Raw genomic sequence first — 14,888 nt, 5'->3', positions numbered from 1 at the left:
CCTATCCGCATAAAAATTCAAATTTCTCCCGAACAAAAAAGAATTTTGCAAAACTAAGTGCACAGGGATTAATATCATATGATAGGGGTATTTAACTTCAAAGTATTAACAAAATCGATGTTTCGACTGTTACCACGAAATTTAGATTTTTACGGACAGCCGCTCTTAATTCTTTTATGGGTACACAGCTATTTTACAAAATGTTAGTATATTTTGAAGCTTGATGATACAACCAAGTAGAAGGATAAAGAATAACACGCCCGGCTTGTGATTGAATGGCGTGGTTCGAGGAAAAGACTACATCACGGGCGTAGAGTGCATCTCACGACCCCCTCACAGACCAAATTACATACATTTATAGTAATTTATGGAGTGCTTCTTCGCCCGGGATGTAGTCATTAAATGTATCTTGAATGCTTACGTTTAAAACTCATTTGGAAGCCATTGTATTCAATTCCTACCACTTGTAGTTTGATAAAATAATAAAAGGTAGATTATGTATGTTTGTGAAAAACTCAAGGCTCAGTGAATTAGAACTGAAGATGAAAAATTCTTTTCCGATCATGAAAAAGGTCCTTTCACTGGATGTGAAATAATCATGGTTTAATGGAGTTCACATCCAGTGAAAGGACCTTTTCGATTATGATTATAAGAGTATCCTTTTTTGTAATGACCGTCTTTAAGTGCAGCCTTGACCTTATTTAAGAGTATCCTTTTTTTAGTCCTGTGCAAAATTTCAGTCACATAGAACAAGCTTAAAAAAATATTTGTAGAAGTGGCTTTCTCCCTTCAACTGGTACGATACGTATTAGTTAAGACCGGTTTAGACGGTACGATTTTCGCCTACAACTATCGTATACAACACGCTCGCGTCTGTCGTAGGCGAGTTGTAGGCTTGATTTACACGCTACGACTCGAGTTGTAGGATGGCGCGAGCGTGTTGTGTACGAGAACACGAGCTTACTTTGGTGTCCTTTAGAGTGTTGTGAAATTCACACGCTTCAGAGGGACGCCTTCTGCCGATGTAATCTCTAAGAGAAAACAAGCTTACTTTGGTGTCCTTTTGAGTATTGTGAAATTCACACGCTTCAGAGGGACGCCTTCTTCGATGTAGTATGTACGAGAAAATAAGCTTACTTTGGTGTCCTTATGAGTGTTGTGATCTTCACACGCTTCAGAGGGACGCCTTCTGCCGATCTAATATCTACGAGAAAACAAGCTTACTTTGGTGTCCTTATGAGTGTTGTGATCTTCACACGCTTCAGAGGGACGCCTTCTGCCGATCTAATATCTACGAGAAAACAAGCTTACTTTGGTGTCCTTTTGAGTGTTGTGAAATTCACACGCTTCAGAAGGACGCCTTCTTCGATGTAGTATGTACGAGGAAATAAGCTTATTTTGTTTGTTTTTTTAAATGTTGTGATCTTTGTAAAACTCGCTACTACTCACTCCTTCACACTCTTCAGAGGCACAACTTCTGCCGAAGTAATGTCTAAGAGAAAACAAGCATACTTTGGTGTCCTTTTGAGTGTTGTGAATTCACACGCTTCAGAAGGACGCCTTCTTCGATGTAGTATGTACGAGAAAATGCCCTTTTTTTTTTTTTTTTAAATGTTGTGATCTTTGTAAAACTCGCTACTACTCACTCCTTCACACTCTTCAGAGGGACGCCTTCTGTCGAAGTAATATCTAAGAGAAAACAAGCTTACTTTCGTGTCCTTTTGAGTATTGTGAAATTCACACGCTTCAGAAGGACGCCTTCTTCGATGTAGTATGTACGAGAAAATAAGCTTACTTTGGTGTCCTTATGAGTGTTGTGATCTTCACACGCTTCAGAGGGACGCCTTCTGCCGATCTAATATCTACGAGAAAACAAGCTTACTTTGGTGTCCTTTTGAGTGTTGTGAAATTCACACGCTTCAGAAGGACGCCTTCTTCGATGTAGTATGTACGAGGAAATAAGCTTATTTTGTTTTTGTTTTTTTAATGTTGTGATCTTTGTAAAACTCGCTACTACTCACTCCTTCACACTCTTCAGAGGCACAACTTCTGCCGAAGTAATGTCTAAGAGAAAACAAGCTTACTTTCGTGTCCTTTTGAGTGTTGTGAAATTCACACGCTTCAGAAGGACGCCTTCTTCGATGTAGTATGTACGAGAAAATGCCCTTTTTTTTTTTTTTTTAATGTTGTGATCTTTGTAAAACTCGCTACTACTCACTCCTTCACACGCTTCAGAGGGACGCCTTCTGTCGAAGTAATGTCTAAGAGAAAACAAGCTTACTTTGGTGTCCTTTTGAGTATTGTGAAATTCACACGCTTCAGAAGGACGCCTTCTTCGCTGTAGTATGTACGAGAAAATAAGCTTACTTTGGTGTCCTTATGAGTGTTGTGATCTTCACACGCTTCAGAGGGACGCCTTCTGCCAATCTAATATCTACGAGAAAACAAGCTTACTTTGGTGTCCTTTTGAGTGTTGTGAAATTCACACGCCTCAGAAGGACGGCTTCTTCGATGTAGTATGTACGAGGAAATAAGCTTATTTTGTTGTTTTTTTTAATGTTGTGATCTTTGTAAAACTCGCTACTACTCACTCCTTCACACTCTTCAGAGGCACAACTTCTGCCGAAGTAATGTCTAAGAGAAAACAAGCTTACTTTGGTGTCCTTTTGAGTGTTGTGAAATTCACACGCTTCAGAAGGACGCCTTCTTCAATGTAGTATGTACGAGAAAATAAGCTTACTTTGGTGTCCTTATGAGTGTTGTGATCTTCACGCGCTTCAGAGGGACGCCTTCAGACGATGCAATTTATAAAATAAGCTTCCTTTGGTGCTTTTTTAAATGTTGTGATCTTTGTAAAAGTCGCTACTACTCACTCCTTCACACGCTTCAGAGGGACGCCTTCTGCCGATGTAAAATCTAAGAGAAAACAAGCTTACTTTGATGTCCTTTTGAATGTTGTGATCATCGTAAAACTCCAGCTACTCCGCACCCCTTCACACACTTCAGAAGCACTCCTTATGTCGATGTTAATTCTTCTTAATTCTTAGAGAAAATATGCTTACTTTGGTGTCCTTTTGAGCTCAGTTCAAAAGGGTAAAACCCTCAAAGTTTGCTCATCAGAACTCTATATTGTTTAATAGTTTATTCGAAAAAAACTCTGAGATAAAAAAAAAAAAAAAGGATTTATCGATTTTTTAGAAACAGTTAATTTTTCTAACAGACGAAAAAATAGATGTTAGTACCTAGAACATTGGAGAGGTGGGTGTGTTGTATAGGCGTACAAGTGACTTGCGGGTCCATAATTTTGATGCTCGTAAAACTATTTCCTTTACGACCAAAGCAAAACAAATTACACAATCGTTCCCCATTTCTCTTGCTCTTTTAGAATTTGTTACTTTTCCCCTCAAAATCCAAAATTGTGGAAAATCCCTATCTGGATTCACTCCTTGGATCGGACTTTTCCTAGGTGGAGTGTCGGAATGAGGAAAAAAATTTCTTTGGTATTTTAACTTAAAATTATAGCGAAAAGTCTAACATCACTAGAAAAGTTACTTTGAATCAGTTATTTTTAAAGATTAACGACAATTATGGCAGATATGAGGAGGATACGTTAAGGGGTTCTCGTTGAGAAACTGTGAACTTATTCCACTTATTTTCTCGTTTCATTTCTTTTTTTATGAAACAAGGAATCGAAAAAGACCTTCAAAAAGTCCTCACTTGCGTTCGTGCCAGATGAAAAGCTAAGACAGAAAATAGAGCGACGTACAGTTACCATAGATACATCAAAGGGAAAATAGATAGTCTTTATCAAACGAATGGAGATCCTGTACCGTATCCCCAAATCGATCAATGCTATTCAAGTCAAAACAGAAAAGGTCAGTAGTGATTTTGATGTTTTATCAAAAATTTCTATTAATGTTGTGCGTTTATCGTTTACTTTTTAAGAGTAGGTACTGCCTGTGGTGCGAGGAAGGTGAATATACCACAGGTAGCCCAGCCCCTGATAGATATTAGAAACCAGATAGTGACTTTCAAGCCTGTGGACAGGCTCTTTGCCCTTTTTCAAATCAAGGCATGTGTTAATTATTTTGCTAACGTGAAGTTCACATCCAGTAAAATGACCTTTGAAGCTTCTATTTCACTCCTAAACCACATACATTTGACCATTATTTCTTTTTGTATAACATACAGAAACTAAAAAGGAAATCTTTTATAAGCTTCAAGATTTTCTTTTTCATAATCGAAAAGTCAATATTTTTCTTTTAAACGCGAAAGAGAAAGGATATACATTAAAAGTAGTCTTTTTCGTAAAAAAAAAACATAACTTAATACGGCTTAGAAGTTGACTGAGGAGCATGAAAGGTCCTTTCACTGGATGTGAACTAAGCGTGGGGCCATGACGTAGCTACTTTTCACATCCATTGAAGGGACGTTTTTCAGTTTCGAAACGCTATATATTTTGATCAACTCATAGAATAACTAATAAACAAACAAAAATAAAGATCAGAAGGACAAAAATGGTTCAAGAGTTGATTATAAGCTTCAAAGGTCCTTTCACTGGATGTGAACTAAGCGTGAAGCCATGACGTAGCTACTTTTTCACATCCATTGATAGGACCTTTTTCACAATCGAAAAGTTATATGTTTTTGCCAACACGTCTGGAAGTTGGTCTATAATTTTTTATTCTTTATTTTATCTCGCATAGATGCGTGGAAACCCCCACTGGCCCAGTGGGTGATTTAAATGACTGGCACAATTTGAAAAAAATAAAAATGGTTCGCAATTAGTAGGCACCATCCTTGTGTGATAGGTTCAGGATCCAAAGTTGGTTTGAGTATGTATAGAATTTCCGGCTGAAGACTACCCTACTAACTATTCGCGATTGTTAATCATAACAATGATAATAATAATAATATTTATTTAGACACGATTGATATTACAGCATGGCTGATGTGGTCGTGTAGAATTTTAAAACTGTAATAAAATAATTGAAGACGAGAAGAAAACATTCAAATAAGTGAATAAAGAAATCGATGAATAAGATAACATAAAATGAAACTAAAATCAAGTCCTTAACAGAGTTGATATTATAATAGATATAATTGTTATTTACATATTTACATAATTCATTTACATAATTACAAAGTCATATATTGCATTGTTCTGTTGCATTGTTCTCATAAGTCAGTACGAAGGGCATGTTTTAACTCAGTTCAGGGAATATTTACCAACATTCTGAATTATTTGCGATTGTTATTCGTACGGGGGTCTGTTCAGCGAATATTTACCAACATTTTTCACTCCCGTACGAATTATTCGCGATTGTTATTCGTACGGGAGTCTGTTCAGCGAATATTTATCAACATTTTCCACTGCAGTACGAATTTTTCGAAATTGTTATTCGTACGTAATGTTTGTAGTTAGCTTTTATCCGTAGCCCTCTGAGACCCAATTAAATGCCTATAAATGGAGGTTTCTCAGTAATATATGATCTTCCGCTAAGGGAAGACAGTTTTCATGGTTTGGAATTATTTATTTGATTTTTAACGAGGTGTTTGAGTGTTTGGCGTTAATCTTGACTCTGCATAAAGTAGTATTATCGAGATAAAATGTCTCCAAACTACTTCTCAAACTTGTTGTTTACCGCTTCGTCTATAATGATGACTTAGAGGTTAAAAATCCATCCGACATCAGCCTTGATTTGGTACGCGATTGCTTTATGATATAATTAACTACTAGGATAAAGAATAACAGGCTTGCCTTGTGACTGAATGATGTGTTTTGAGAAAAAGACTACATCGCGGGCGTAGAGTGCATCTCACGGGCCCCTCACAGACCGAATTACATACATTTATAGCATTTTATGGGGGTCCTTCTCCGCCCGTGATATAGTCTTCGCTCGTACCTTGAATGCTCCACATTTGAAGCTTTTAAAAAATTCCTAGCACTTAAAGAATGGACAAATCGATAAAGAGTACGTTGTGCATGACTATGAAAAACTCAAGGTAAAGACTAATCCAGTTGTAGACTCACTTTCTGTCTTCTACAACAAACTGAAAAAGTATTTTCTCCGCGCGACTTTTTGCCGCTCAGCTCAAAAGGGTAAAACCCCTCAAAGTTTGCTCATCAGAACTCTATATTGTTTAATAGTTTATTCGAAAAAAACTCCTTAAAATCTAGGATATATCGATTTTTTAGAAAAAGTTAATTTTTCTAACAGATGAAAAAATAGATGTTAGTACCTAGAACATTGGAGAGGTGGGTGTGTTGTATAGGCGTACGAGTGGCTTGCGGGTCCATACTTTTGATACTTGTAAAAGTATTTCCTTTACGACCAAAACAAAACAAATTACACAATCGATCCCCATTTCTCTTGCTCTTTTAGAATCTGTTACTTTTCCCCTCAAAATCCAAAATTGTGGAAAATCCCTATCTGGATTCACTCCTTGGATCGGACTTTTCCTAAGTGGAGTGTCGGAATGAGGAAAACATTTTCTTTATTGTTTCGACTTGAAATTATAGAGAAAATTCTAATATCATAAGAAAAGTTACTTTGAATCAGTTATTTTTAAAGATTAATGAAAATTATGGCGTATATGAGAGGGATACGTTAAGGGGTTCTCGTTTAGAATCTGTGAACTTATTCCACTTATTTTCTCGTTTCATTTCTTTTTTATTAAACAAGGAATCGAAAAAGACCTTCAAAAAGTCCTCACTTGCGTTCGTGCCAGATGACAAGCTAAGACAGAAAATAGAGCGACGTACAGTTACCATAGATACATCAAAGGGAAAATAGATAGTCTTTATCAAACGAATGGAGATCCTGTACCGTATCCCCAAATCGATCAATGCTATTCAAGTCAAAACACAAAAGGTCAGTAGTGATTTCTATGCTTTAAAAAAAGATTCTATTGATGTTGTGCGTTTATCGTTTACTGTTTAAGATTAGGTACTGCCTGTGGTGCGACGAAGGTAAGTATACCACAGGTAGCCCAGCCCCTGATTTATATTAGAAACCAGATAGTGACTTTCAAGCCTGTGCACAGGCTCTTTACCCTTTTTCAAATCAAGGCATATGTTAATTATTTTGCTAACGTGAAGTTCACATCCAGTAAAATGACCTTTGAAGCTTCTATTCCACTACTAAAGCACATTCATTTGACCATTATTTCTTATTGTATAACATACAGAAACTAAAAAGGAAATCTTTTATAAGCTTCAAGTTTTTCTTTTACATAATCGAAATGTTAATATGTTCTTCTAAACGCGAAAGAAAAAAGATATTCTTTAAAAGTAGTTTTTAAAAAAACTTAATATGGCTTATAAGTTGACTGAGGAGCATGAAAGGTCCTTTCACTGGATGTGAACTAAGCGTGGGGCCATGATGTAGCTACTTTTCACATCCATTGAAGGGACCTTTTTCAAAACTTCGAATCTCTATATATTTTGTTCAATTGATATCAAAACAAACCTATAAAAACAAACAAAAAACAAAAATACAACAACAACAACAAGCAAACCGCAACAACAAACAAATTGATCAGAGAACAACTTAATGTTCGAAAATGAAAATGGACGATCAGGAGTTGACTTAGAGTTCAAAAGTCCTTTCACTGGATGTGAACTAAGCGTGAGACCATGAGGTAGCTACTTTCCACATCCATTGAAGGGACCTTTTTCAGTTTCGAAAAGTTATATATTTTAGTCAATCCATAGAACAACTAATAAACGCACAAAAATAAAGATCAGAAGGACGAATCTGGTTTAAGAGTTGATTAAAAGCCTCAGAGGTCCTTTCACTGAATGTGAACTAAGCGTGACACTATAAGGGAACTCAGTACGTTTTCACATCCAGTTGAAGGGAACTTTTTCAATTTCGAAACTCTCTATTTTTTGGTCAATTTAAAACAAAATAAATAAACAAATCAATTAAAATAAAGAACAGAAGAAATTGGTTCAAGAGGATTGACTGAGGAGTTTCAAAGGTTCTTTCACTGGATGTGAACTAAGCTTGAGACCATGAAGTAGCTACTTTTTCAAATCCATTGATAGGACCTTTTTCATAATCGAAAACTTATATGTTTTTGCCAACACGTCTGGAAGTTGGTCTATAATTTTTTATTCTTTATTTTATCACGCTTAGATGCGTGGGTACCCCCAATTTTTTTCGGATTCCAGTGGCCCAGTGGGTGATTTAAATGACTGGCACAATTTGAAAAAAATAAAAATGGTTCGCAATTAGTAGGCACCATCCTTGTGTGATAGGTTCAGGATCCAAAGTTGGTTTGAGTATGTATAGAATTTCTGAAGACTACCCTAGGAACTGTTCGCGATTGTTAATCATACGGGAGTCGGTTCAGCAGCCAATATTTAACAACATTTTTCCACTCCCGCACGAATTATTCGCCATTGTTATTATTATTAACAATAATAATAATAATGATATTTATTTAGACACGATTGATATTACAGTATGGCTGATGTGGTCGTGTATAATTTTAAGACTATAATAAATAATAATTATTGAAGACGAGAAGAAAACATTAAAATAAGTGAATAAAGAAATCGATGAATAAGATAACATAATATGAAACTAAAATCAAGTCCTTAACAGAGTTGATATTATAATAGATATAGTTGTTATTTACATATTTATTGCATTGTTCTGTTGCATTGTTCTCATAAGTCAGTACGAAGGGCATGTTTTAACTCTGTTCAGCGAATATTTACCAACATTCTGAATTATTTGCGATTGTTATTCGTACGGGGGTCTGTTCAGCGAGTACTTACCAATATTTTTCACTCCCGCGTACGAATTATTCGCGATTGTTATTCGTACGGAAGTCTTTTCAGCGAATATTTACCAACATTTTCCACTGCAGTACGAACTATTCGAAATTGTTATTCGTACGTAATGTTTGTAGTTAGCTTTTATCCGTAGCCCTCTGAGACCCAATAAAATGCCTATAAATGGAGGTTTCTCAGTAATATATGATCTTCCGCTAAGGGAAGACAGCTTTCATGGTTTGGAATTACTTATTTGATTTTTAACGAGGTGTTTGAGTGTTTGGCGTTAATCTTGACTCTGCATAAAATAGTATTATGGAGATAAAATGTCTCCAAACTACTTCTCAAACTTGTTGTTTACCGCTTCGTCTATAATGATGACTTAGAGGTTAAAAATCCATCCGACATCAGCCTTGATTTGGTACGCGATTGTTTTATGATATAATTAACACTCGACGAAAAAATGGATTTGTCATGTAGGCAAACATATAGACAAATATATGGGCAAATATCATATTTGACTAATAGTAGACAATATTTGCCCAATGACTGTATATGATATGTACCTACACATTTATCCCATGGGCACAGATGGCAAAGTCCGTATGGCCCAGTAAAATCCCAAACGGCAAATATATAGCAGATATCATATCATCCATACATTTACCCGGTAGTAAATGTGAATGCTCATTTGATATGTGCACGTATTTGCCCAGCCCGTATATGTGTTTTATGCCTTACGTATACCCTGTATTTTCCCAGGCCGTATATGTGATTCATGCCTTACATATACCCTGTATTTTCCCAGGTCGTATATGTGATTCATGCCTTACATATACCCTGTATTTTCCCAGGCCGTATATGTGATTCATGCCTTACATATACCCTGTATTTTCCCAGGCCGTATATGTGATTCATGCCTTACATATACCCTGTATTTTCCCAGGCCGTATATGTGATTAATGCCTTACATATACCCTGTCTTTGCCCAGGCCGTATATGTGATTAATGCCTTACATATACCCTGTATTTGCCCAGGCCGTATATGTGATTTATGCCTTACATATACCCTGTGTTTGCCCAGGCCGTATATGTGATTAATGCCTTACATATACCCTGTCTTTGCCCAGGTCGTATATGTGATTTATGCCTTACATATACCCTGTGTTTACCCAGGCCGTATATGTGATTTATGCCTTACATATACCCTGTATTTTCCCAGGCCGTATATGTGATTTATGCCTTACATATACCCTGTGTTTTCCCAGGCCGTATATGTGATTTATGCCTTACATATACCCTGTATTTGCCCAGGCCGTATATGTGATTCATGCCTTACATATACCCTGTATTTTCCAAGGTCGTATATGTGATTTATGCCTGACATATAACCTGTGTTTGCCCAGGCCGTATATGTGATTAATGCCTTACGTATACCCTGTCTTTGCCCAGGTCGTATATGTGATTAATGCCTTACATATACCCTGTATTTTTCCAGGCCGTATATGTGATTAATGCCTTACATATACCATGCGATATGCTCTGACCGTATATGTGATTAATGCCCCCTTAATGCCTTAGATGTACCAGCGCGTCTTAGCCATATTTGCTCAGTTGAATTATGCTCATCATATTTGCTAGATTTAACTATGTTATCAGTCTTCAGCTATTGTCACTTATGGCAGGCCAAAAAAAATAGAAACGATATATGCCGTGACAACCACCTCATACTTTAAACATAGCTAACCTATGTTAAGAAGCAGGAAAAAAGACATAAATCATACTGAAAAATTTTTATTGTGAATTTCCTTTTCTTGACGACTGATTAACTATGAACAATTTGTTAACTACAACTAATTGAAAATGCTAGTTCTGTAAATTAATTATAGGTGTTTGATTGATCTTGTGACAGAATTTGTGAAAGAAGATCATAATATATTTAGTTGTCAATCGATCTTTGGCTTATGTACGATTCTTTTTAGATATTCTGTAGTAGTACACTTCATTTATAACTGCAAAAATTTAATTAAGGACACCGAACGTGGTTGGGTTTCTACGAGTTTTATGAATTAAATCTTGTGTCACTGTTCCTCCGTTCCTTTGGCCTGATTTCTAGGGTTTTCGTTCTTCTTTCGATTATTTGAACATTATACTTGTTTACTTGAAGAAATCCAAAGGTCAATAGGCTTAAATAGCCGCTGCTATACCGTTTGACCTTTGGATTTCTTCAAGTAAACGAGTATAACGTTCAAGTAATCGAAAGAAGAACGAAAACCCTAGAAATCAGGCCAAAGGAACGGAGGAACAGTGACACAAGATTTAATTCATAAAACTCGTAGAAACCCCAACCACGTTCGGTGTCCCAGTGCCCTTGATTTGATAAAAACCTTTAGGCTCTCAATGCCCATTCGGGACCTCCAGATAGCGTTGGGCGTCTTGACGGCTCTCCGATTTTCCACTTCAAAAGCATGGTGAGACTGCGCTCTGACAGCCTCCTTTTTGCTTTTCGGTCCATGCTTTCCATGAACTGGTTAGCTAGGGGGCTTCTCCATGCCAGAGGGTGTTTTATTAAAACTTTACTCTGCTTAGTAGGGCCCCCTTCGTTATCAGAGCCACTGTCCGCTGTATCGTCATCAGCCTGGTCATCCGCCTCTGACATCGACTCCTCTGATGACATATACTCCAGTTTCATAATTGCCTTGACTTTCTCTTTGTCCCCTGGTGATAGCGAGGTTGACAAGTCCGCTGCCTTGGATCTGGATTTTAGGAGCTAAAAGAAAAATGAAAAAGAAAAAAAAAAAACACCGTCAGTCAAAGTTTCTTATTAAACAAAGTCATAATCGTTGCAAATTCAGTTTACTCACATTTTGTTTTCTTTGTGTTTTCCGCTGCATCTTTTGATGCCTTCCAAGGGCCCCTGAACGCTCTCTTTTGTTTCTCTTTCTCCTCGTCAGAAAGTGACTTTTAAGGGCAGCTGAAATTATATCAAGTACCCATATATTAAAACTTGAGACAAAATTTGTTAGAAATGTTGGCATTTGGCCGACAATTACTCCTTTAGCATCCATTTGTTTTTGCTTTGTTTTGTTTTGTTTTTTTTTTTTTTTTTTTTTTTTTTTTCTTTCGTGTTATTTTATTTCAAACTGCTTCCCCTCCCTTCGGCATTTGAATATTTCTAAAAGGATTTCGTTACCCCCTCCCCCCCCCCCCCGACCACCACCCCCATCCTTTGTCCTCACCCCTCCCCCCCGGGTTAACTTTGATAGGTGCATAAGGCCTTTCGCACTTCGTAATATAAAATACATAAATACCTTCTAACTCGACGGCAGAGACATCCTTATGAACATTCAGAACTCTATCCCTTATTGCGTTATTAATCTGTTCGTTGACGTCATCTCTGAAACTAATTAGGAAATACCATATTTGAGTGGTAAGTGGAAACTTAATATGGAAAGTAACTATGGATGATTCAGACAATATCATTTTTATTAAATTTTCATACTTACGCTTTAGTAAAATCCCATATAAGAGGGTTTTCTTCCCTGTCCCGTAATTTCTTTGCTACCAAGCGTACTTCAGACTGTAATAACATAATATAATTCATTAAAATCATAAGATGTACCTTAAGTTATTCTTAGACATAGTAATAATGTTTTCATTATTTTTATGGCTGTGATTGTATAATATTGGGGAAAAAATCGAAATCAAATCAATTCCTTTACAAAAAAGGAAATTATCATTATCATTCAGTGTCTTGTTATTGGAAATCAATAGTAAAGTTTGGTAGCATTAACCACTGCCATGGCGGGTTTCCCGCCAATTTTAGTATTGCATAAATTATACCGCTACATAATTATACCAACTACTCTTCGCGCCAAGAATTCCCAGTAAAATTATCAATAAAAATAGCTTGCTTTTTTAAATATTGCCACTTTACTTACTGCAACAGCCTTTGAGACAGTAATCTTGGTCTTGCTGTTGTCCTTATTCTGCTGGCTTTCTTTTAAGGCCGCTAGTATTTGGCGGTTTTGTTCTTGCAGTTCTTTAAACTGTTTTACAATCGTTTCGAAATTTGAAGAAATTTCTTCTTTTTCGCTGTCGGGGTCAACGTTCTCATTCTCGCTTGTTGCTTGCAATAGGCGATTTCTATGTTCTCTTAGCACATCCTCGTTACCACCACCAGGGACAGAGGGAATAAGTATATTAAGCCTTTGAGAATTGGCGCCATTTTCAGTATGTCTACTCGTACTGCTTGTACTGGTAGTTGCAGTAACAGAATGGATTGGCATTGGGCGTCCTGGTAAAGGTGTAGATGTTCTTCCCATTTTTTGATCGCGACGAATGAACGCAATTTATAAGCAAAGATATAGAATGTGCGGGAAACTAGATGACCGACAGAGTTTGTTACCTGTTTGTGACCAAAAGGCGAATGAACGAATAAGTACATCCACTGAACAAATCTACCCCCTATCTATCACGGCGTATCACGTGACTTGTGATGACATATACGTTCATATAATGAAGTCTAATAATAAAAAAAGGAATAACTGTCTTATAAAAATGCTGAAGTTGTATCCAGGATTCATGTTAAGTAATATATCTATTATCTTAAAGCTATTTGCTCCATTTTATAAAGTTATGAAATTTTTTCTAAAGCCTAGATTCACGAAATATCATTGCAATAAACTTGATTAGCTTCTAGCTCTAAAACCATCGTACCATTGATCTGCCGCCAACAGTGACAGCTCTAAGGAAAAGGGTGCGGTAATAAAGATCCGGCGTGCTTTTGTCCAATGGCATGTGGTTGATGGACGTGGAACTTTATTACGCTGGAATATGGCTTTTAGTCATTCAAAATGCTTGGATTTTGAGTAATTATCCCAATGATACACACCGTCTTTTTAATTATATAGTTCTGGAAAACAAAATGTCTTCTGCGATGTCAAAGCGTTATCATTGCTTTCATTGTAACGAAGATCTACATTACAGAGTATTTTGCCGTCACAAAGAAGAATTTTATGATCCTTTAACAAATCAATGGCAATTACAGCGGAATGACGACGAAGACTCAAATGATAGTATTTTCACTCACGAGATTGACGGCCAGAACGACACTTCTTCTAATGACTACAGCGAGATAAACGTTTTGGACCAAACTGATCAAGACTCCTCTGATGTGCCAAATACAAACCAACCATCAAGTGACGAATTCTTACCAGCTACTTCACAAAAAGGTATTGATGTTATACGTTTATTTGATGATTAGATTATATAATCTTTAAATGATAAAGTCAAACTGCATATAGATAAAAGACTGAATCTTTAACAAGCGGCTGATTTGCACATGATCTAGCTCCCCTATTGGATTTACTACCAAGCATTAGTGTTATTGAAGCGAGATTAAGTTAGAGGTACAAATGATTCTTTTCTATTTCTATCTTAGCCTCGTTTTCACCGTTACTTTTAAGAAGGGTGCATTATTAAGTAATCGGCTTATGGTTGCCATCAAAACCTCAGTGTTCATTCAGAAAGGTTCATTCAAAGAGTTTATAAAATCATAGCTAGAGATAACTCATTTAAAACGCCAAAAAGAATTTACTATGTTCAAATGGATATTGCTGTACATTTTCGTCTCCAAATCAATTCATGACTGTGGTCATCCTGAGATAGCATGGTATCCGGCAAAACATGCTTGTCAAGTTAGAGAAATACAATTATAAGTAATTTATTTAATATGTCTCTTGGGTTTTTTATTTTCGATTTATCATTTTTCTTTCACGAATTATAAATTGTTGTTTTGCTGACTTAGAAATTAATATTTTATTTTCAATGGAAATCATTTATTTTCAGAGCAAAATTTGGGTCAAAATTATACATTTAGGGACCGGTCATTATTTAAGTTGGAGGGGCGGGGGGGGAGTGGGGGGGGGGGGGTGGAGGAGAAATTGTCAGTGACGGCAAAAAAAAAATAAAGGCCCCCCCTTTGAAGGCATCCAAGTTTATCGAAAATCCCCCCATGGATTGTAGTAAAAAATTTAAAAATTTTCCCTAAAAGTCATTTTTAAATTCAAGACCCCCCATTTTTCACTAGCAAAACTTT

General features: G+C 36.5%; 1 protein-coding gene across 1 annotated transcript; it reads right to left on the bottom strand.

The window, feature by feature from the left end:
- Positions 1–11,048: 11,048 nt before the first annotated feature.
- LOC148911692 (uncharacterized) lies at positions 11,049–14,621 on the bottom strand. The gene is made up of 5 exons (XM_089029239.1): positions 12,730–14,621; positions 12,295–12,368; positions 12,100–12,191; positions 11,653–11,762; positions 11,049–11,558 (listed from the first exon to the last, which is right to left on the bottom strand). The coding sequence occupies exons 1-5, from the start codon at positions 13,111–13,113 to the stop codon at positions 11,178–11,180; spliced, it is 1,041 nt and encodes a 346-aa protein (XP_088885365.1). The 5' UTR covers positions 13,114–14,621; the 3' UTR covers positions 11,049–11,177.
- Between the last annotated feature and the right edge of the window lie 267 nt (positions 14,622–14,888).

Source organism: Actinia tenebrosa, unplaced genomic scaffold (assembly GCF_029948245.1).
Source record: "Actinia tenebrosa isolate PJP-AT-01 unplaced genomic scaffold, QUT_ActTen_1.0 PGA_scaffold13__45_contigs__length_12533684, whole genome shotgun sequence".
NCBI lineage: Eukaryota > Metazoa > Cnidaria > Anthozoa > Actiniaria > Actiniidae > Actinia > Actinia tenebrosa.
Note: the sequence above shows the minus strand (reverse complement) of the source record. Positions and strands in the feature narration are given on the sequence as shown.